The 22,478-nt window shown below is 38.0% G+C and overlaps 1 protein-coding gene across 1 annotated transcript; it reads right to left on the bottom strand.

Annotated features, from left to right (window-relative positions):
- Window positions 1-3,063: 3,063 nt before the first annotated feature.
- LOC145913495 (uncharacterized) lies at window positions 3,064-21,895 on the bottom strand. Its single transcript, XM_083001176.1, has 42 exons — window positions 21,807-21,895; window positions 21,325-21,382; window positions 20,994-21,187; window positions 20,647-20,727; window positions 20,166-20,437; window positions 19,606-19,899; window positions 19,475-19,544; window positions 18,876-19,021; window positions 18,427-18,591; window positions 18,265-18,312; window positions 18,108-18,180; window positions 17,436-17,849; window positions 16,734-17,170; window positions 16,403-16,487; window positions 16,251-16,335; window positions 15,816-15,926; window positions 15,472-15,602; window positions 14,623-14,731; window positions 13,951-14,148; window positions 13,533-13,633; window positions 13,113-13,252; window positions 12,986-13,047; window positions 12,393-12,531; window positions 12,150-12,267; window positions 11,614-11,729; window positions 11,074-11,253; window positions 10,373-10,602; window positions 9,794-9,965; window positions 9,244-9,438; window positions 9,006-9,101; window positions 8,747-8,870; window positions 8,587-8,687; window positions 7,980-8,282; window positions 7,345-7,554; window positions 7,193-7,282; window positions 6,660-6,795; window positions 6,212-6,274; window positions 6,026-6,151; window positions 5,776-5,849; window positions 5,301-5,597; window positions 4,903-4,980; window positions 3,064-4,272 (listed from the first exon to the last, which is right to left on the bottom strand). The coding sequence occupies exons 1-42, from the start codon at window positions 21,838-21,840 to the stop codon at window positions 4,075-4,077; spliced, it is 6,354 nt and encodes a 2,117-aa protein (XP_082857302.1). The 5' UTR covers window positions 21,841-21,895; the 3' UTR covers window positions 3,064-4,074.
- Window positions 21,896-22,478: the final 583 nt, after the last annotated feature.

Below are 22,478 nucleotides of genomic sequence, written 5' to 3'. Positions count from 1 at the left end.
ACATCTTAAATCGTTTGTGATTTTTTCGGAGTACGCACTTCCTGGTCCATCTACATTTACGCATGATGGCGGTAAAAATCACGGGAGTTGGAAACGGAGTCTTTTTGTGTTCAGAGCATGCGCCGCAAAAGTACTTTAATGAGAATAGTTGTTGCAGAACCAAAAGTTGTGCACAGTACATACATCGAATCATAACATCAATTATAATTAGTTACAAAATATAAATTAAGTTTTGCCATTGCGCTCGTTACAGTAAACACATTTTGCTTCTATGCCAGCTAACATGGTTTCTGCAAGCGCTTGTGTTAGGATGGGAGATGCACGAGCAAGAAACAATGATGTGTTCATCTTGTTTTTAAGTGCTTGACAATAGAAAACGCTAGCGAGCTTCAGTTGTACGCTTGGCTGTAATGCATAGCCTTACTGCCTTGGCTGCTAAGGCATTGCTGCAAGCGTTTGCGTTAGGGTATGGAGGTTGCAAAATATTGCACACGCAGATTGCTCTTTGAACTTTCGGGAATACATGTTCAACTTTCGGAACAACACCGTAAAACGTTCACATGACCGCTTTTGTTGACTATAACAACGCAAAACTTCGGGATCAATGCCGTAAAACGTATGCATGACCGCTCTTGTTGACTAACAACGCAAAACTTTCGGATCAACACCGTAAAACGTTCACATGACCGCTTTTGTTGACTATAACAACGCAAAACTTTGGAATCAATGCCATAAAACGTTTGCATAGAGGGAAAGCAATAGAAGTGTTGCAAAAGCATATGTTACCATCGAAGAACCTACAAAAAAACAAAAGGAAGCACAAGCAAACCTTGACATTTTGTTTAATAACGTGTTCAAGGATATGGAGTCTTTTCTTGGTGCGGTCGTTTTATTTTCGAATTTTGTTGCAACCTCAGAAACCTTTTTGTTTTCAATGGTACATATTAGTGTCTAAGAGCACAACGAACCATCGCTTATGCGCAGGTCACCTTGATGAGTTTTCAATGCATCCCCTTTTTTATTCTCTTATTAGTCTTACGGCCAAACTGTAACGTATCCAATATTACCATGCAACATGATCGCAATGGTAAAGGTTACAAGAAATTACTTTTACCATTTTCACGCTTTACGGCGACGACCAATGAGATAATTACACGTGTCGCTTTCATGAATGGTTCTGTTTCACATTTAACTTAATGCTACTAATGTGAGGGCAATTGTATAAATATAAATAAAACGGTTCGAATGTATTCCCAAAAGTTGGTTAGCGCATACAATATACCAGTGGCCAGCAATGATATCCACCAAAAGTTGATAAGTGCATAATCTGCCTCCATGGCACACTGCTGGTTTATAAAACTCATCTTGGAAGTTGTAAACGATTCGGCATCGCTACTATTAACGGGAAAACATCTCAATGCGTTGTTGTCGGTTTGTAAACTAAATAGAAACTTGACGAAACCATAATCACTGTCATATACGTGTGCACGGACTCCCACCATGGTTTTACTTTGTGTATAGTAAGAAGATCAGCCTGAAGAATACTTCCATCTAAAGACATGATTTCAAGCGATGTTAGGCTTCGTAAAAATACAGATACCAAATTACGGAACACAGGATTACCTGCTGGTTTCACAACTCTGCAGTTAACGAAAAGTTTGTTGCAAAACTATCTCTTTTAACGTAATCAGCACACACCTGTACTTTCGATACAACACCGTAAACCTTTTCTATCAGTACCTTTGTGTTGTTGCGATACATTTAATTTCCTGGCAGCTCCACAGTCAAAGTGTTGTAAATAAAAGTAAATGTTTACCAACTGACATTATTTGTTACGCAGTAAGAATGGAAAACGAATTGAACAACAGACATAGAGGTTCCGATATCAACAACCATTGATACTTAAGTCAAATTGGTGTTAAAAGTTTCTAATACAATAATACAAATCTCCAGCCCCGTTGTCATGTCGTAAAATTGGTAATATTTGCCATTTAATAATTTGCCCTGTTTATCAAAACGCATGTATTACACGCTGCGACCACATAAATAGGCTGAGGCAACGCATTTCAGTGTAACTGAATACAAGTTTTACTGGAGGTGACAGAAGTGCACAATAAACATACAATAACAATCACAAGCCCTTTGTGTGTTTGTATGTTCAATTGGTCACAAATTGCCATGTAGCTGTATAGTTATTTTGACAAAAGCAACCAAGGCGGCGTATCTGACTAAAAAAAGGTAATATCAGTCTTGTGGCCTGTAGCCGTTTTGTGCAATTATAGTTCAAAAGAAGTGCTCCTCAGAGGAAACATTCGCGTAAAGCTAGTTCAAAATATCTGTGTTAGGTCGTTGCTCTGCATTTAACCAGTTTCCAAAACATAATGTTTGGTATTATTATGATATATATAAAATACGTTTCCGTTTATCAAGTATAAGTGAATGTTTGCGTTGTCGGACTCTCCTGTGAGTTAGATTGATGAGCAAGGCATAATATTTTGTGTGTTTGTTCGATATTCAGGCATTACATGGGATGACTCTGTTTATCGGTGCAAGTGCGTGTGTATCACATTGAAAAGCCCCGTCACTTTATGTCTGTTGTAAAGTGCTGTCATTCGGGGCGTTCAACTTTCGAATCAATATCGTAAACCTTTTGTACGGCCTTTGCGTTGTTGCATCAAATTCCTTTCATGCAACCAAACAAATTTAGAAATGAAGTCATCGAGGTAAATTAAGAAAGATTTACTCGTAATGTTCAAATGGAGGATTGTACAAAACAAGACCATACCGGTATACGTAAGTAGTGACACAGCCCACGAAGTGCGCTCATATGGGCTATGAAAAACATAGAACAAATGTTTTTACACATAACCAGCTTGAAAGACTATGCGTAAATCAGTTGATTGAACCTCTGTACGTTCAATCGTAAACATAGGTTTAAGCACAAGAAACTTGACCAAAGTGCGTAGTTATGCATAGAATTTTCGCGACAAGAAAGTAAACAGTGTGTGTGATGGACCCCGTATTTTGCAGACACCCACTCTTGAGTATAAACGAGACTTTTTAAACCGCGATTCACTTTTATTTCCGCTCAACAAAAAACACGACGCACACGCCATCACGAAGTACGCCCCACGAAACAAGACACAATGAAACACCGCACGGGAGGTCATCCTGTAGCTCTCCCTAGCGGGTAAACACTCAGGACCACGCCCTCGACACACCCCTTCTAAAAAGCGTCGACTCGTATTGAGCGGAATTTAAATATTCTTCTGTAACACCGGTCACACGGGAAAGGAAATTGCACATTTAGATGACTTGCTACTCTCTACCCACCAATGAATTGCCTACGACGATTGCTTTGTACACAAGACAGCATACGGCTTTCCGTACAGGGATTAAAGGCAAAATTACACACGAAAACATTGGACGTTAAGCAGCAATAGAGCGTACTGGGGTTCACCATACTTCAAGTAATACTTCAACAAATTTGTGGGCAGTCCAGTGATTCAGCGTCACAATAGTAGGTTTGGGAAAAGTGTTTCAATCGTACATAAAATCATAGGGTACGATTTGAAAGTTTAGCTTATTATGAGATCTGGTTTAAGAAAGTATAATGTTAGCGAAAGCTTGTAGTGTCCCATACAACCAAAGAAAACAAAACAGCATTAAATTAACAAACACATTCCAACGCAAACAAAAAAAGATTTCGAAAAACATCTGTCACGTCACATGTGTTTATGACGTAACAATCCACTCTCTATTGCTTTACCTATAAAGTCCATGCAACAAAGCTTCCATGTACGGAAGCCAATGAGTGCAACTCACAATTCCGGACGAATTTTGGCAACGCAAGATAAATAAATAAAGTGCGTATTTACATTGTTCTGTATCCCTATAAAAAGGCGTTTTTTATCGATACAGCGGTCTATTGAGACTGTATATGTACTTGTAACGTCGTATGGCATCTTTACACATGCCACCAACTGCCGTGGCATGTGCCATGGGGCTGGCAATACTCGAGCCACATAAATTAACCACGAAAAATGCCCAAACGTCGATGTTATTTTCAATCGACTATCTGGCCGCGGGGTAAGAACGACCCCTACCCCTGCCCCTACTTGCACTTAACCCACCGCCCCTCGATGAAGCGGGGGCCGGGGGCTGGCTGAAGACGTTACCCTGCGTAAAGTTGGCAGGATTAAAAAACATGGCTGGTGGTGCGGTTTGCGGTTGTGCAACAGGTTGCGATGGTTCTTGGGTTGGTGTTTGATTCTGCGAAAAAAAAATTTTAAATTTAGTAAAGGCTGACGTTACAACTTTTTCTGCACCACTGGTGTATGAGAATGAACAGGCGAAAAACTATCGACGGGGAAACACACAAATTACATTAATTTTTGATGCAGTTTAATTAAACATTCTGATGCTGGTTGAACACATACACAAACTTACATTTTCTTACCGAAATGTTCACAAATTTCGGGCCACCATTATGATGTCAGAGGACTACCATTTCAAACCACACAATAAATTTAATAGCAATGTTAAATTCCATCTTTTTTACTAACTCACCGAAGATTAACGCAAATTTTGGAAAATTACATTCACAACATTCAAGCATTTCCGTTAGGTGCTGCATTCAACGCCAGATTAAGGACTAGTTAGGCAATTAAATCCCAAACGTTTCACAAATTTATGTTGTTACAACAACCTTGAATGGCATGCTGAGCGTCAACACAGCAAGCTTCTCACACAAGCAACGTAGTAAGCAGAAAGTTAGTTACAAGCACAAGCAGTAGTATAGTGGGAACAATTTCAAGTGACATGTGGCAATTACGACAAGCATAACGTGACAATTGCCATACTAGTGACATGTGCCACAAGACCATCAAACGCGCAAGTTACCTGACTGCTCCGTGGCACCACGGGCACAAACGCCCCACCACCACTGGCACTAGTTAAGCCAGTTGAGTCGTCGTTAGACTAAGAATAGAAACATGTCTCTGTTGCATTTGTGACACCTTTGTTAATGTTGTTGTAATACATTACAAAAAAACATACTTTTCTGTCTTAAAAACATTTTCAATTTATAAATTTTGTTTCACAATTCGTGCAGTATGATGTGTGTAAGCATCCACTTGTGCATAATCTCAATTGAATGAATAATAATTGGAAATGATGGTAATTACATTTAGTTAAATAACAACAACTTTCCGAGTACCAAGTGCAACTACTAAACAAATTATATTTAATTCAAGACCTCAATAAAATAACCACAGTTACGACCAAGTTACAATACTTACTTGGGAGAAATTTGTTGCTGGTGGATGTTGAAACGCAGGAGGTTGCTGAGTCATCACTGGTTGCTGATGTTGCTGGTGGGCCATGGGTTGTTGGTGATTTGGCTGACTCATAGGGGGTGGTTGATTATTTTGCTGACTCATAGGGGGTGGTTGATGGTTTTGCTGAGTCATCAGGGGTGGTTGATTCATTTCTGGTTGATGTGGTTGTTGGTGTTGCGGTTGGTGCATGTTAGCGGATGGTTGTTGTTGGGAATTAGTGGTCTGCTGTTGTTGGTGTTGGACATACTGGTTCGTTTCCTAGCAACAAAACAACTTTTATATAAATTTGTGAAGCTTTTTTGGTGTTTAGCTTCATATCGACATTCGTGTTACATGGGTTTTTACTTTTATTTTGTAATATAAATGCGGCTTTACGTAAACAATGGGAGAATTTTAATTTAAACAAGCAGTTTTGCAAAGTATATAATGACTGTACCTGCCCTGGTACTGGATCTGGTTGTTGGTGCTGAGGGTGTGTAACTGGTTCATCCTGTGGGGCTGAAGTTGGTACTGTAGACCAATTAACTTGTATATTGATTATGCCCCAGGATGCAAAGTATTCAATTTTAGTCGATGACGTAAAGGTGCTATTTCTAAACAACTATTTTACCAAAATAACACGAAACAACACTGCTGTTTATCTTAAAACAAATGCCATTATGGATGGTTTTTGGAGTATTTCATACCAGCTTTCGGAACAAACATGGCTGATGCTGCCGGTTGCATTGTGGGAAATATCTCAGGAGGTGCGAGGGCGCCATTTTGTGACGTAGTGCTTGAACTGAACGCGTTTTTGTACATGGGGCGGCCACCTTAAAGGAAACTTGTTATGGGGCTTGCTCAAAGTGCTTAGATTATCTGGTACCACTTACTCATGTTCTTCAAAGAAAATTTGTTCGGTGTGAGAGCAGATGGGGGTCCTCCGTCTGTTTGTGCTGAAAATCAATGATAAAACTATATAAACGGCGAAGTATAAGAGAAAATGTCATAAAATGGAGGAATTAGCTTAGGTCGGTTACGACCTGCGTTTGTACGTTTCAATGTATTCCGGGAATTCAAAAGTCGAGTCCTTATATGACTTATTGTTCAGTGTCTTTATAAACCAAATCACACTTCTCTTTTTCCCAACGGCAGCGCCAATATGAGCGCTTTATCGCATAGTTAACAACACCATAAAATATCAAACCACAATTTAATATTTTATCTATTATATGTGCAAAAAAAGCCATAATATTGCAAAGCTGCAGACAGGGTGTTATCTATTATGTTTAGTAGTAAATTTAACGGGTACAATAGATTTTTGGGAGCTAAGAGCACTACCTGAGCCGGAAGGTTGAGGTGCAGTTTGCACTTGGGGGGTCGCACTGTTGTCCATTGGTGGAGGAGCAAGAGGAGCGCGTTCTTCTTCCGGTTCGTTCATGTTAATCCAACGCTTCTGCTCATTGTCCCAAACGATCTGGACAAGATCAACAGTTCAGTGATTCCCGAATGGGTTTTTATTCCTTGATAAGTTGGTCCAATATTAATAATTGAGGGTCAGGGTCATGCATGCTGTTTTTTTTGGAAAATGGACAAGCAATCTGATTTTTTCATGATGCATTTCCTCCTTTTATTAGCAACCAATGGTGAAATTTAGACAATATCGGTATCACCGAACACTGTTTTGTATTTAAAAAGTTTGAATTAAATGTTTCGTGGACCTTTGGACATGAACTTGTCCGAAAAATGTGCAAGTCCAATGCTAGATTAGAACATACAATGCCCAGTTATCCAGCACTTGTACATTAGAAAAATACAACACTCATAGCACAGTGGAAGTAGTTATCAACACAGGTTTTGGCAACCATCCCCACCTCCTTGTTTTTATCATCGGGAAGGTGAACTTTGTGGCTGTTGGTTTTCTTTTTACCTCCCCATAAACCAAAAAACCATCCCTTGCTTTCCTGCGATAAAAACACCATTCGTAACCATCAATACACCAACGTGCCGAAGTGTTTTTTTCTACCTTTTCTGGTTCCTTTGTTTTCGCGCGCTTTTCGCTTTCGGCGCTCGTGCTGCGAGATCTGCTTCGTTGGGAATTTTCCGACACTGTGCGTGACCTTTGACCCGACGACCTTGACCTTTTCGAGTCTAACCTCTGACGTTGCGAGCTGGCTCGGGAATGGTGGGAGGCGTGGGAAGCTTGTGACGTCGTCCGGATACGGTTCACTGCTCGCTGCGAAATCGAAATAAACCTTGTTGAATTTCCTGTTTCTATGCTCAATAATTACTGGGATTTGCTCTGCAGTGGGGAGCAACCATGTGATATTGCAACAAATAAAAGTTTTTATCCACCAAAATAATGACATTTTGAAGACTGCTGTGGATCAAATTGTTAGCGGTCTGCTCAAATTGCAATCGGTCTCTATACGTAAAAAACTATACAAGAGCGGCTATATATGTTTTTTATGACAAGGGTATGTTATTTTATATAATTTAGTATTTTGTGGTCAGATATTAGGGAAAATCGAACATAAGAAGTAAAAAACACGATGTAGTTTTTAAATTAACAAAGGAAAAATTATGTAAAGTACTTTTAATTAAACTAACTTGTTTTTAAACCAGAACTAATGATCAAAGCAATCATTCATGATTTCTTACCACTCCTGAAAATTGGTCGTAGTAATCAGTGACAGTCTCATGTTGGTTCTGAGATTGGGAATATTGAGAGTTCTCCTGCACTTCTGGTTGATATTGCACTGGTTGGTTTGATTGGTCATAAAAACCAGTTTGCTGGTGCGCTGGTTGTTGGTATGGTTGACTGCTTGGGTCATATAATGGTACGGGGTTGGTTTGTTGTTGCTGTTGGTATTGCTGGTTGTTGTTATTGCTGGTGTCGTATGTCGGTATTGTGGTTGGTGGTTGTTGCAAAGGATTGGTGTCTTGCAATATTCCGTGTGAAATCTAGAATATAACCAGTAACATTACCATTAACCAGACACCATTTAATTAACCAGACACCAGCTAATAATGAGTCAGGCAATGGTTTCTTAAGGTTTCAGAAAAAACTACGATTCGATAACAAAACCCTAGTTGTATCAAACACTGCGACAACTTTTGGCAGTACAGAAAGAAAATGGCTTTTTCTTATAACGTAAATTCATAACGACTGTTATTTGTTATTAAAGAGATGTGTAATACTTGGAGGTTATGGCAAGTGTAGCAGGGCAATGGTAATCACATTGTAAGTCGAAGAAAAACCAATAACCTGTATTTGGTCTTGGGGCTGGTTTTGGTAAAATGTTGGTGTCTGAGCCTGCTGTGAATTGTTGTCGTACGCTGGTTGGCCACCTACGTTACCATAAGTTTCTGAGAACAAAAGGAAAACAATAATAAAAATATTACCATGAATATATATGGCTACCAACCTTGTGGTGCTTGGTGGTGTTGGTGGTGTTGGTGCTGTGGTTGCATATACATGTTGGTTGTTGAATCAACCATCCCACCAGCTGCCCAACCATCTTGGACTTCTTCCGATCTTGGTGACTCCAACTTAAAACATTTTTACTGGTGTTTTAGTGCTGTTGGCACCAAATTAAAAGTACCAGCAAAAAGTAGTGGTTGGCTACAACTAGGATGGTTAAGTTTAAATGAAACCAAACCAACAACCCAATATGGTCGTAATACCTGGTCCAACGGCGAAGTTCGGGTGGAGGAAATCCGTTCGTCGCTAGAAGTGGATTCGCTTGGCGTGTATGACGTAACAGACACCATGCCACCAGCCTACGTGAATTGACACCAGTTCAACGCTAATACTATTGTTGCCAAGGAAAATTACGTCAGGCACGTTTCAAGCAAATATTTAATCTAATCTGCTAATGTAGCCTAAAATCGCCTCAAAAATTTGGGACAAACCCACACTTACAATCATTTGGTCACTGATTTTGTGCAGCATATCGATCCACTGGAGGTCAGCAGCGAGTAGATTTCCCGCTTGTAATCTGGGGTCGTGGTTTTGCAACAAGTCGACTATGTGAGACAACTGGGTGACCAACGTTATAGAGTAAGACTTGGGCGAGCGACAGATAAGCTTGGCTATCAGCTCACAATAATGGAATGCCTGAAATTAAACAGTGTGTTAAAGTTAAAGGACGCGAACCCACAAGGATGTTACAGTTGGTTTGAATTAACCCAAGCCACATGTCCTATATATATTATGGCACAAAAGTATACTGTGGAAAGCCAGAAACAGCGGGTCTCACAACCATGCAACAATGCAATAAACCTATTCCCTTTAAGGTTTTGTTTCATGCACTCTTGTTAAATAAACATGTGTAAGGTATGATAAATGAATCTTTTGTTTAATTTTGAACAAAGACAGTCATGTTTTCGTAAAATTTACAGTAACTAGTGCAACACGGGTGTTGTTATCACTAAATACAACAACTCACATTAACAAGTAATTAGCAACATACCTCGGCAACCATTCCACACTCCATTAACCGACACGCGTAAATAAACTTGAATATTTGCAACGGTGGTAGAAGCGCCACCTTGTGGCGTGATTGGGACCCGAGCGAGATCGCGTATTCGTAAGTCTCGCTTCGGCAGATTGCTTCGTTCAATGCGAACGCATCGAATGGCAAACTGAAAACACAGATATCGTTCATTTACAGGACACTTTATTCTGCACAATGCATTAACAGTAAATTCTAATAAAATCACCCCTTGTCCAAGCCAACATTATCACATGTACTTTCAAAGGTTATTCTATTGATTCCCACAAACAAAATACCTGGACTAGACTGTTTGCCAAAAAATTTAAAAGCGCACACATAAGACGCTTCACTTATTCATACACATTCATAGACAACAGTGTAAACTAACTCTCTTTAATGTATACCGGAGTTGGACAACATAGGTCATGAATGACAAATTTGGCACACTGTTAAAAAACGGCACAGAGAATGATTTTCATCTAGAATGCTAGAAACTGTTTTTAAGTGCCGTCCTTCTAAAACTTATAAACGACACAAATAAACATGGATACGTACTTTTGATTCGCTCCAAGCAACACGAGCTTGTTTGTTTTCTTCTTGTAATAACCGAGAGGGGCGGAAGCCATGAGATAACAGAAATGCGCGGCGTCCAAAAGCCCTTTAGCGATCAGCGTGTCACCCATTGTCATGGCGATTTTAGTGTCATGTGTCACGTTGTTGGTGGCATTGGACAAGATCATGGCAAGGTGTGGGCGCCAGTCACCCCAGCCCTCTTCGGCGATACACTGCAAATGGAGATTCATTGCATTTATTAAACAGGAATATTACAATAAAACACATTGTAAATTGGGTACTTCTGTACAAAACCCGTAATTCTCAAAAGACGTAAGAGCGATTCATTATTTGCAACTTAAAATTAACCTGATATTATTTTTACGGTAACGATTGAAACGTGTCCTGCGGGGTCTTGTAGTATTGTATTTGCGACCATAAAAATGATGTTTCTGTTTTCAGTGTTAATGGTGGAATAGATTGGACGAGAACGATACAAAAACGAGGTCAGAATTACGCCCCCAATACACTAGCCATTATGTTGGCAGAATAACTCTAACAAAATAAAAAGAAACATACAGAAAAAAACACAAATGCCAACCAGTTATTATTTCAAACAATAGAACATTTAATTCCATATGAATGTAAGTTTATGAAACAAAAATATTCTACGTATAACCACGTTAAATTATCAAGGATCTTACAGTAGCAGAGGCGGGTTGCCTGCCAGACATTTGCTGGTAAAGTGTTTGCAGAGGGTCGTTTATTGGTAACGAATTGGCGAACCGGAGCATGACGTTTGCGTGGGTCCTGGCGTCCGTTTTGCTGGCCAGAAGCAGGGCGTGGCCCCACAAGTTGGATTTCATGGCCCATTCCAATGCGTCCTGAAAAAAAACGGCGATAAAATTGTTGAAAACATGGACGTTTTCATGGAAGCTCGATAAGGGTGTGAAATCAAAGCAACCACGCATTGTGGGTGTGTTTTTAAGGATATTTAAGCTAAAAGAGTTTTATTGTGTGTGTGAGCCAATTGACAAAAATAAAAAAAAATTAAATAAAGTTTAAAATTGTTTACGTTAAAAGACTGGTTTTAGGAGCAAATTTAAACAACTATGAATTTGCAAAAAAACACAACAAACCTATTTAAATTACCTGTAACTTAAACATAATTGAAAATATTTAAAATAATTAAAAACACCTAAAAATCATGCATAATCGTCACTGGCGCTTATACACAAACCGACCTTTTTGCGACCGTACAACAGAAGCTCTCGAAATCTGAACGACGACGTGGAACCGCTACTTTGTGACGTTTCACCTGTCAACGTCATCTCGCTCGCGTCCGGGTTTAACTCGTCCCCTGAGTTTCAACATGAATGTAAAAATCACAACAACTGACATCAACAGTAGTTTTATTTTAAAGTACTTTGTTGCCGGTCTTTCAATTGGCTTTATTTTCGCCAGTTCCACATAAAATTGAACGAAACAGTCTAACTTGACTTCATTTTGTCTTTGTTGTATGTTAGCGACGTATATATCAACACATAGAAGTACAAAAATGGTACCTGCAAGTTGCTGTTAATCTTAAATCTTGTTACATAACAAGAATATTAATTTTTTGTGATAGAATAGGATTTTGAACCTTTGTAGCTTGACAGACAACACTATGTAATCACTAACTCTATCAGACAAGCTTTAATGTCGAAAAGCTAATATAAGGTCTCTAGTTTGTGATCACGTTTTTCTCATTTATATTTCCACCAACAAGGAGTGTTCGTACCTGAATGTTGAGGTGAACTATTGCGTCGCTTCTGTGAATCATTCGGCGACTCCAGGAGGCCGAAATCACCGGAGTGATCTTTCATTAGAAGCTCGGCAACGTCTGTACCCAGAATCGACTGCAACCAAATCATAATTTATAACCAAAACCTCTTTAAACGGAAGAAGGTAGAGACGGTTTGTAACAAAATACTTTGTACATGAAGCATTTACAATAAACAAAATACAATGTATTGCAACGTACCCCATTCTGGCGAACTAGAAGGCCGAGGAATTCCCATATAAGGGCTGCGGAAGTTCTGTCCATGAGTTCGGTTGAACGCAGGCAGCGAGAGGCTTGTAATGACGCAAAACGTAGAACATCGTTTTTGTGTGTAACCTCCCTGAAATAAACAGAAGCCCATAATGTATATACATGGAATGTTGAAAATACCAATAGGATTTTAAGGTTTTAATCCACGCCAACAACGGTCTAAGATGGTTTAAATTTAATAAATGGTAGATTTTTAGGGCAAATGTTTCAAGTTTTTAAGTATTTGGATGCCAAAAGTTGGAAATACTATCAGTAAAATGTGCTTTTCCTCTACAGCAGTAACATTGATGTTTCTATAATCAACACAATCGTGGGTTTTAAGCCCATTGGAATGCCTAGTATTGGATTTAAGTTTCATTCAATGACGACGAAATAAATTTAGATAAGCGTGAACATTAAATGAGTTCACAATGAATAAAATCTGTAAAACAAAATATAACGATGGAAACATTATTGTAACTTGTCTTACGATCCCATACTTTCGTACAATAATTGACTTTACGCATTAATAGCAAGCCACATACTTGGACAGTGGACCGGGGAAGGCGCGGAATTCTTCTGCTTCCGGAGTGTTTTGTAACAACGTCTAAAAAGAATACAAAATGTAAGAGAGGAATACAGGATTGTGGTGACATTGGACACAATTTTCACCTCTACTTTGTGAATTTCAACAACTGCCGGTTGGTTTTCTTTTGGTAAGTGTGGAAGAACGTGAATTAAATGTCCCCCTGCTCCGAAACGAGCAATCGGATGAGCGGAACTGAATTTAGCAGGAGTCCTTCGAGCTGCAACTGGACAAAAAGAGAAAGATTGATGAAAACACAAACACACATAATAGTAAGAGTGAAATCCAAGCAGAATTTGGAATTAATAACAGCAATTGTACGTAATTTTCTGGATTTCGTGTAGAAAATCCAATCGAAAAAAGGTATTTTATTACTCTTGTAACACGTGATCAAACATTGTATGGTGCAATATGATATGAATGCCAACACAAAACACTACTTCTTTTCCAAACTACTGTAACACCATGTTTGATTAGTTGTTCATTTTGATTGAAATAATCGATACCTTGCGGTAGTTCCTCCCATGCTTCTTCATTGTAAGTGTTCGTATAAGTTGACTCGTTCAAGTTTTGTCCGTAGTACATGGAGTTGTAACCTGCTTGGTAACTGCCACAAAAATCATTGTCATGTTTATTGCCGTGAATTACCGCAGGTAATAACTTTAAATAATGCTAGATAAAATATATGTGGATTATTGTGCTTGTTACACAACTGTTAGCATTTATTGGTGTAGGTAATTAACGTAATTGGTGCTAAAGGCAAAGTTCTAATATGCAATTGACTGTAATAATGCCATCATTATCACGTAGTAAAACGCGCATTTTGAAAAACAACACCTTCCGACATTGCGCAAAAGCAAAACACAAATCTACGACACGCACACAAACCATTGCCATTTTTCAAACACGATCAACTGAGCCTACCTCTCATTGTACATATCGGCAGGCTGTTCCTGCTGCTGTTGAGGTCTGCGTTCTGGGTCGTTATAATGCATCGACCTCTCGCTGTACATACTCCTCTGGTCGTCTTCTTCATTCTGACGTGGTCTGTATTGCTGATGATGGTTATCTTGGTAGTAAGGATCGCCGCGGTACGAGCTGTAGCTATCGTATTGGCGACGACTGAAGACAAAAGTTAATGAGGCATTTTGAATATGTTTAGGGTTATTTTTTTTAATTATTGCTTAAAGAGTGTATTAAAACATGGTTTGTGTGACATCTTTCTCGGAGGGAATTTTTTGGGAAACACATTTTCTATTTTTTTCAAACAGTATTTAAATCTTGGACTGCTCTTCTGGTATAAATTAACGTACTTTAACCTTCCAACGTTTTATTTGTGACACAGCAAACCTTCATCGGGGTTTAATGTCACAATTCAAACGTTAACCACACAACATTCAAAGTTTGGATGAAGGAAGAATAAAGTACGTCAATTTAGAATGCAATGTAGGAAAAATACTTTTTCCTGTTAACCAAATGTTTTTTGACAAACTGGTTTAACATATATAAGCACTTTTTTTTATATAAGCATGAAAAACTGCTGCCAAAGCATTCTAAAATACTTAAAACAGGCTGAGTAACCGACAGATTACACACCTGTAGTAATCAGAGCTTCTATAATAATTCCCATCCTGTGCTCTGTAGTAATCATCCCTTTGATATCCTCCATCTTCATAGTAGGGACGTTGGTAATACTGACCATAACCTTTGAACAAATGAGATTCAGTTTAATATTGTGAATGAAATTATTAAGTTCTTCACCAATGTCACACAAAAAATTGACGCTGGAAAAAAGGTTGATGTTATGAAAAAAAATTGAACATTGTTAACTGAGATGCAGTCATTGTAGTTTCTTGTCATTTTTAACTAAATACAACTAACATGTACTTGATATTCAGGTTGTCATTGCCACAACTGCTAATGTATATTAGTTCGGTTTAACAGTAAAAATCAAAAAACTGTAAAGCAACAAAATATCAGCCTGTTTAAAGATAGCAGTCTCTTTTCAATGGAGCATATTTGTATAAATTTCCATATTCAACAGATTTCCACAAAGGTTTGGCATACATGCAATGGCACTCATATTGAAGCAATCGCATGCATCAGGGGTGCACAACTCAAATAGGAACACATGCCATTCTTGTTGTGCACAATCCATTATGTGCCAAAAATTTCTGCGACCTATAGTTGACAGTGGTGATCTCTAAAAACCTGTTTGCAATACATATTGATTGAACATTGTTGGACCTAACAACATACATTTTTTGATGAAATCAACACATTCTTCAGGTGGAAATCAGCCTACAGGTTATTTTTTAGCCAATAGTGACAAATTTGGCACATGTTATCTGTGGTGTGCATTCCTGGCAAACATGCCATTTGTGGCACTGACACATGCATTTTTTGTAACATGGACATTACACTCATATAAACTTTGAGACAAACCTTGGTAGTCGTATTCACGGCGATTGTAATAATAATAATCATCATCTTTTCTTCTTCGTCGGGTATAATAATCGTCTTGTTCAGGGGCTTGTCGTGATCTCGAATAACCACGATCAGTTGCATAACCCTGTCTGCAATTTCACATATTTACATTAGTAACTTCATTACGTTTCAGTTTTAAATGCCAATCATGACTATGTCCCAGTGTGCTGTGTTTTTGCGATATTTTGCACATTTGATTTACTGACACAAAACAAAACTAAAGTTTGGCTAAACTGGAGTATCAAGAAACTGCAACAGATATTATGAAATGTTTGGTATTTTTAGTGAGAACGGAAACATACCTTGAGTGTGGACGACCATAATAGCTGTCACTATATTCTGGTCGGTTGTCTTGGTAACCGTAATAAGGTTCAGCAGCAGTTGCACTTGACCGAGAATGTGGTCGAGGTGGCCTAAAAACAACACATATATTGGTGGAGAAATTTGATTGCGCCTTGGTATGATTAACTGGACTGTAGCATTTGCAGTTATCAAATAAAAATGTTATACACATTCTTAATGTAAATTGTTGTGCTGTACTGATATTTACAATATCAAAGAACTTCTACAGATATAACAATGAAAATAAATTTATGATGCCATACTCACTACATACACACAAGGGACAGAATTTTAAAGACTTTAACAAAACGTTTGTTTTAAAATGTATACCAGGAAAAACAGTACAAGTCACCCTGCAATTACTTAATTTAAAAAAATAAGCAACAAAATTCCACCTGTCATAGCTTTCATTTCCTCTGTGTTGATAAGACTGGGGGAAGGTTTCATTTAAAGACCTTTCATAACCAGACCGTTGAGGTACTAAACAACACAAACATTTAGCTTTAGTTAGCAAACAAGACAAAAAAACAACAGAAAAACATATTACCATCACTTCTTAAGTTGTTTTGGTTTACATTTGGTTGCGGGTTTGTGACCTGTGGGGGCATCTGTGGAATTGGAGGGGCATGATGCTGTAATGCAAAAAAATATTGTTGGAAACATAACAAAGCCTTCACATTTAATTTTTGCATTTCAGAGTTGCGAAATAAGCTTTAAACCAAGTTTAGGCCAAGACTGGCACTATGACAGAAATGCTATTGTGTTACTGAGCTGAAACAATATCTGACCTCACATTAAGTGTTTTGCCGCTAAATATATTTGTTTTCATTCCCAAAACAGAACTTGCGCTGTTTAAAGTATTAATTCCAATAAGTTACCTCAATTTGAATATCTGATCGCCGTGTGGCACTCCGCTCATTTTGTAGCTGTCCATGAACATTACCAGAAGAATAACTGCGTTGTTCAATAGTTGGCGGAGCCTGTGCACTCTGAGCTGGCAAAGATACCTGGTTGCCATAATCATTTCCACCGGTGATATGAGGTCGATGCGTGGCACTGGCATGCATATCATTGTATGATTGTTGTTGTGAAGCAACCGCCAGTGGAGTGGCATGTGGCATCTGGCTTATCGGCACTTTGCCAACAACCATTTGACTGTGAAGAGATTGAGGTGCAGAAGCAGTCGCTGCAGAGGGAGTTGGAACTAAAGATGGTGGTTGCAGTGAAGGTTGGCCAGATGTCACACTAGGGTTGAATACTTGCACTGGATCTTGTGATTGAACACTGACATAGGATGAATGCATCATATTGGCTTCTGAAAATAGTATTTACGTGAAACTTTGTATACAGGTTCCCCAAACTGCTTTGTTAGTTGCAGATTTGCAAAATCCACCCAGCAACAACTACTAGCAATTGTTATAATTTCATTCACATATTTCTCACATTAACCAATTTTATTCAACGTTGTTTTGTAAATATTGTGCTGGGTTTACAAAAACAATTAGTTGGATGGACAATGTTTAAACATGATACAAACTAGGACAGTTAACCCAAACACTACAAATGCATAAATTACTGACCAAGAGGTAGCGCTGGAGTGTTGACAACATCACTGCCTCCAAAACTTGAGCTGGCTGCCAACGGTTGTGGGTCATGTGCGGGAGGTTTTGTACTTGACTGTTGGCTAGCAGCAGATCTATGCGAGGAACTGGAACTTATACTGTGATTCCGTGTGTGGCGTTCTATGATTGGTCGTTCCATAGGTGGTTTTAGAGGTTGCATTGTTTCTTCACTGAGTATTTGTGCAGCATTGGGTTGCGCTTCAGAAATCACGCTGGATTCAAAGCTCCGAGTGCGTGGCACTGTCAATGGTGGCGGTGGTGGTACATGGCTTGTGGTTGGAAATGGTTCCACGCCGGTGGCATCGCCAGTTGCACGAACAAAAGCTTGTGTGGTATTCGATGAAAAAATTTGGGCAACAGTAACTTCAGGATCTGTTTAATACAATATTTGGTCCAAAATACACAAAAAGTATGCATCTTTTTATCAATGTCGTGACAACAATAAAGCAATACTGTTCATACAAGATGCTTATATTACCATTTTAACGTGAACACATACTAATGTCTTATGACATAGAGTAAGGCAAAAATATATATAAAAAAAAAACTATTTGGTAAAGGTATATCTTTGGTAATGCAGAATTGGTAGCCAGCACTGAAGAATCTGTCGGTTAATTTTATATCATTTACCTGCTGCACAGGGTGGATGTAAATTTATTTCCCGAGATTCTTCAGTTACAGGTTGTGGCAATTCTGCTTCCATCTACAGCAAAAAATGTGTTAGAAAAGTCGAGATAAAGGAAAAAGCAAAGCAATTTGTTCTTGCCTTGCCACAAAAAATACTCACAATTCGATTGTCAGAAGCACTGGGACCAGGACTTTCTTCAGCAACAACCTTTAATTATAGAAATAGAAGCTTTTGTTGAGAATGTTTAAAAAGTCTTGATTTGAGACAACTAATTGGGCAATATTGGAGTTTTTTTTAATTCTAACTAAATTGTGCACCCACCACAGGTTGTTGGTTTAATTGTCTTTGTGAAACGAGACGTAAATCCACATCTCCATCATCCAAAGACTTTAATTCTTCAACAGAGGCATGATCCCCATTATCATCTTCTGACAAGTTGTCGCTCAGAGCAATTTCCTCTTCTTCACAGATGTTTAAAGCCTGCATCTGTTGCACAAAATACACAATCATGTTTCATATTTATTTTTTGTAGTTTTTGTACTGTTTTTTTTACAGTCTTGTTGCACTACATTGCTTTTTCAAAAATATTCAAAATTTACTAAATTTCCAAAAACGTTTTTTTTTTAATTTACTTTTGTGACAAAATAGAAAAAATGCACAAACGAATAACCTTTACAAATCAATAAAATAAAATGCATGAAAAAGTATCCGATGCAATCCAGAATAGAATAGTATCGGAAGTACGAAAAACATCCATAACAAGGCCATACTTGCACTGCGGCATTATTAACCGATGCAATCTGGTGAGAATCACTTTCAAGATTGTTGAGATCGTCAGTAGGTTGCTCCTCCAATACGCGTGGCTGGTTGTCATCGTTATCTTCTGTAGCATTCGCTACATCTGCACCTTGTTCACCTAATATGAGTGATAAACTTATTTAAGGTAAAGTGGGATCATCTTGGTTGAAAAGCTGATGTGCTTTCTTTAAGCCCACAGTGGACATTAGAATGCTCATAATTTTGCACATGTTGATGAAATGTACACATTTTATTGTAAATACAGAAATTTTCAAGGAGGTAACTCATTCATAGGTTGTATAAGTGGTTTTAACAGACTTGTATTAATCACATACAAAACCCTTTTCATTGAATTTGTATGTTAGCTTATTTTTTTGCTTGCAGTCCATCAGCATGCCCTGAAAAGTGTTGCAGCCTAACTAACTTGAACCATGCTGAGTTTCATTTTCACAACTTGCTGTATTGGAGACTATTGGTTTGCAACTTTCCCCAAATGAGCCTTGATGTTGGTTGGGGTTCACAATTCCATGTCTGATCAATCATTAAAAATGAATAAAAAACTGCAACTTACGATCAAAGTTAGCATCTGCTTGAGGGTAAGTGGGCATACTTCCATTGTGTGGATGCATTGGCCAAGTTCCCTAAATAAGAAAAATCATTAGAACAGAAAAGATTTTAGAAAATCCTAAACTTTTATTCCACCTGGGAGTGAAGTATATCTTCGAACTCTCTTCTGCTGCTGCTGGGATAGCCATGGTGCAAATGATCCGAAGAAAAATTAGCCTGCCTAGAAATAGCAGCATCTGACACCTCAATGGAGTCAGCGACAGACAATTGGTTGCTTTCTTCTGCAACAAATTCAGCTTCATGCAGAAGAACAGGCTCATATAACTGTTGTTGCTGAATGAGGGAAGACATTTGGTCTTGGTTTGCTGTGTTCGCCATGTTCATGTAGGAACCAAAAGACTGATTTGGAGGAATATCGCCCCACTGTGCCTGAAAACATACGTCTTGTAAAGTCACCAATTATTTTTTTATATATTTTTCAAAAATTAAAAAGTAAAAATTTTGAATGGGCTATTCGTGGGTATAATAAGGGCATGATTTAACTACAAAATTAGTTGACTGTTTACAAGTAAAGAATGCATTTCATTTATAAACAAAATTACAGGTATTAAATAGCAAAATATTCTTTTAAATATTGCGCAAAACAAGTTTTGTAACATGTAACGAATACCATGCATAGTGCAAGTAACTCTTACATTCTCCATGTGTGGCATTGGGACTGAAAGATCTGCTAGTTGTTGGTAAGCAGGGTCCATCTCTGGTACCACTTGTTGAGGTGACATATACTGTCCAGGTTGTAAGTGGTCAACAGGCAGAAAATTGCCGGGCAACGCATTGTATTGAGTCTCACCCATAGGGTCAGACTCAAAGTCAGGTACAGCGAGTGCTGGATCGCTCGTACTTGGCCCTGCAGATAAGTCGACTGATTCCATGACTCCAAATTCATTTACTTGCTCTCCTTGTGGCACTAGAAATTAAAAAAAACCTATGTTCGGCAACAGTTCAAGCTTGACTTAAATGGACATGCTGGCCATTTTACTGTTACTCATGTACAGCATTGTTGTTGCCAGTAAATAAAGTTTCCTGGCATAAATAATTATTATAAGACGAACTACTATACACACAAAACAAAATTGCAACTTTTATATTTAGATATTAAGAGTTGTTCTAACTTACTGTTTGAGTAGTAGTTGGATTTTGATGGGGAATTGTGCTGACTTGAAGAAGCTGAAGAAGAAGACTGCTCCACATGGTTTTCTATGGCAAAAAATACATGTTTAATTGTAAGAGGAACCCTGTCCATTGTACACATTTGTAAACTTGAAAATAAACTTTACTACAAATTATGTAATCACTTGTTGCTGCATGTGCACTGACATACAAACAAGTCAAATCGTAATTCTTGGCACAACTGTATAACACTAGGTTCAACTGTTCATAAACTTACACACAAATACATACTACATGTCTACAAGATGTTAAAACAGCACAACATCACGTAAATTAAACATCTTAAGGCTTACCTTGTTGTGTTTCGCCGTTTGTTTTTGGAGGAATTAATTGATTTTCCTGCATTCCAGAGGGTCCAGCTTCCCAGCTTGACGGCATTGAATTAACCTGATTTGGATTATAGAAAAACGGCCCAGACAATGGATTGGAGATGTGATTATGCACTTGAGAGCTTGTTACAGTGTTGTACAGTAAAGGACCTTGTTGCCTGCATAAATATTATGCAAATACAGTTATCACCAAACCAAAACAGTCAAGTTTTACAAAATATTTTATTGAAAATTACTATCACAGTTAAAACTGAGTCAAAGGCTAAAATTTACATACAAATATGTAACATGGCACCTTTGATCAACAACAGAGCTGCAAGGTGGTTGTTGGTTAGCTGTGGACATGTGTGGCCCTGTAGAAATCACATGTGTAAGAATTTAACAATTTAGAAAATCCATTTGATCTCTATTCAAACAAGGATACAAAACCGCAATGCTTCGGCAAACAATTCCTTACATACATGGCAAAAAAACAGAAACAACATTACAGACAAGGATTTGTTTCCAAATTTTGTTATTAAAACTATGGGCAAAACACAACAAACCATACAAAAATAACACGTAATGTGGTGTGGACAACTATTGCATAGAATCCTAAGCCATTTATTTGACAAGGTATTTCCTTGACAAGAAGTTATTCAAATTCAAAAAATCTGTTATTAAGTCTTTGCTGGCCACAAAGGTATCAGAAGATTCCAACAATACAAACTTTCATATGTGGTACAAATGGGTTATAGTAATATTTAACAAAGAACATCATAAAAACAAACAACTAACCATCAAAATATGCCTCCTTGTCATCAGCGGACATACTGGATCTGTATTCAATTACGAGGCAAACCACATAACAAAAATATTATACATCTGCAAAACAATTTGTACATATTTCAAAATGCTACTGTCAGATACAAGTTTAATCTACAAGACCAAACAGTTGCTGAACTGTAACTAAAATCAGGTCATTGCCTTGTAAGTTAACAGAAGCATTAAAATTTGCCTTTTAATAGTTTCATTTAGTCTGCTTTAAACGTTTGTAGGCCTTAAACAGCATGAAAATAACAATATCAACAAAACTTATTGATGGTGTAACAAGTTTTAGAAATACAAAAACAAAAATATATTATATATATCCTGTACACAAGTTACCACACTCTGACTTCAAAATTGAGATCCAACCAAAACTGCCGATGCAGGCCTATAGTGATCACTGTATACTTTCGTAAACACAATAAAAAAAGCCCATACTTTACTGCTGTTGTTTTTCAAACGTTTTTCAAAAATCATTTTATTGTGTTTATTGTTAGGAACTGAAGATGCCCATGGGGCGAAATACATATTCCTGATAAAAAGCCAAGCTGATTTTGTAGCAGTTATTTTACAGTAGTTATTTTACATTTAATTCACTTCTCCCAATCTGCATTACGTTTGTGCTGGGCAAAAATGGCTCAT

Source organism: Ascidia mentula, chromosome 9, assembly GCF_947561715.1.
Source record: "Ascidia mentula chromosome 9, kaAscMent1.1, whole genome shotgun sequence".
NCBI lineage: Eukaryota > Metazoa > Chordata > Ascidiacea > Phlebobranchia > Ascidiidae > Ascidia > Ascidia mentula.
Note: the sequence above shows the minus strand (reverse complement) of the source record. Positions and strands in the feature narration are given on the sequence as shown.

Bases quoted from the DNA above. Each gene is read 5' to 3' on its own strand.
- LOC145913495 (XM_083001176.1), bottom strand. From the start codon at position 21,840: ATGTCCGCTGATGACAAGGAGGCATATTTTGATG. The intron at 17,171-17,435 runs GTCAGTAATTTA...TACTATTTTCAG, and splicing joins CACTCCAGCGCTACCTCTTG to AAGCCAATATGATGCATTCA. The intron at 15,603-15,815 runs GTATGTTTCCGT...GTGAAATTGCAG, and splicing joins TATGGTCGTCCACACTCAAG to ACAGGGTTATGCAACTGATC.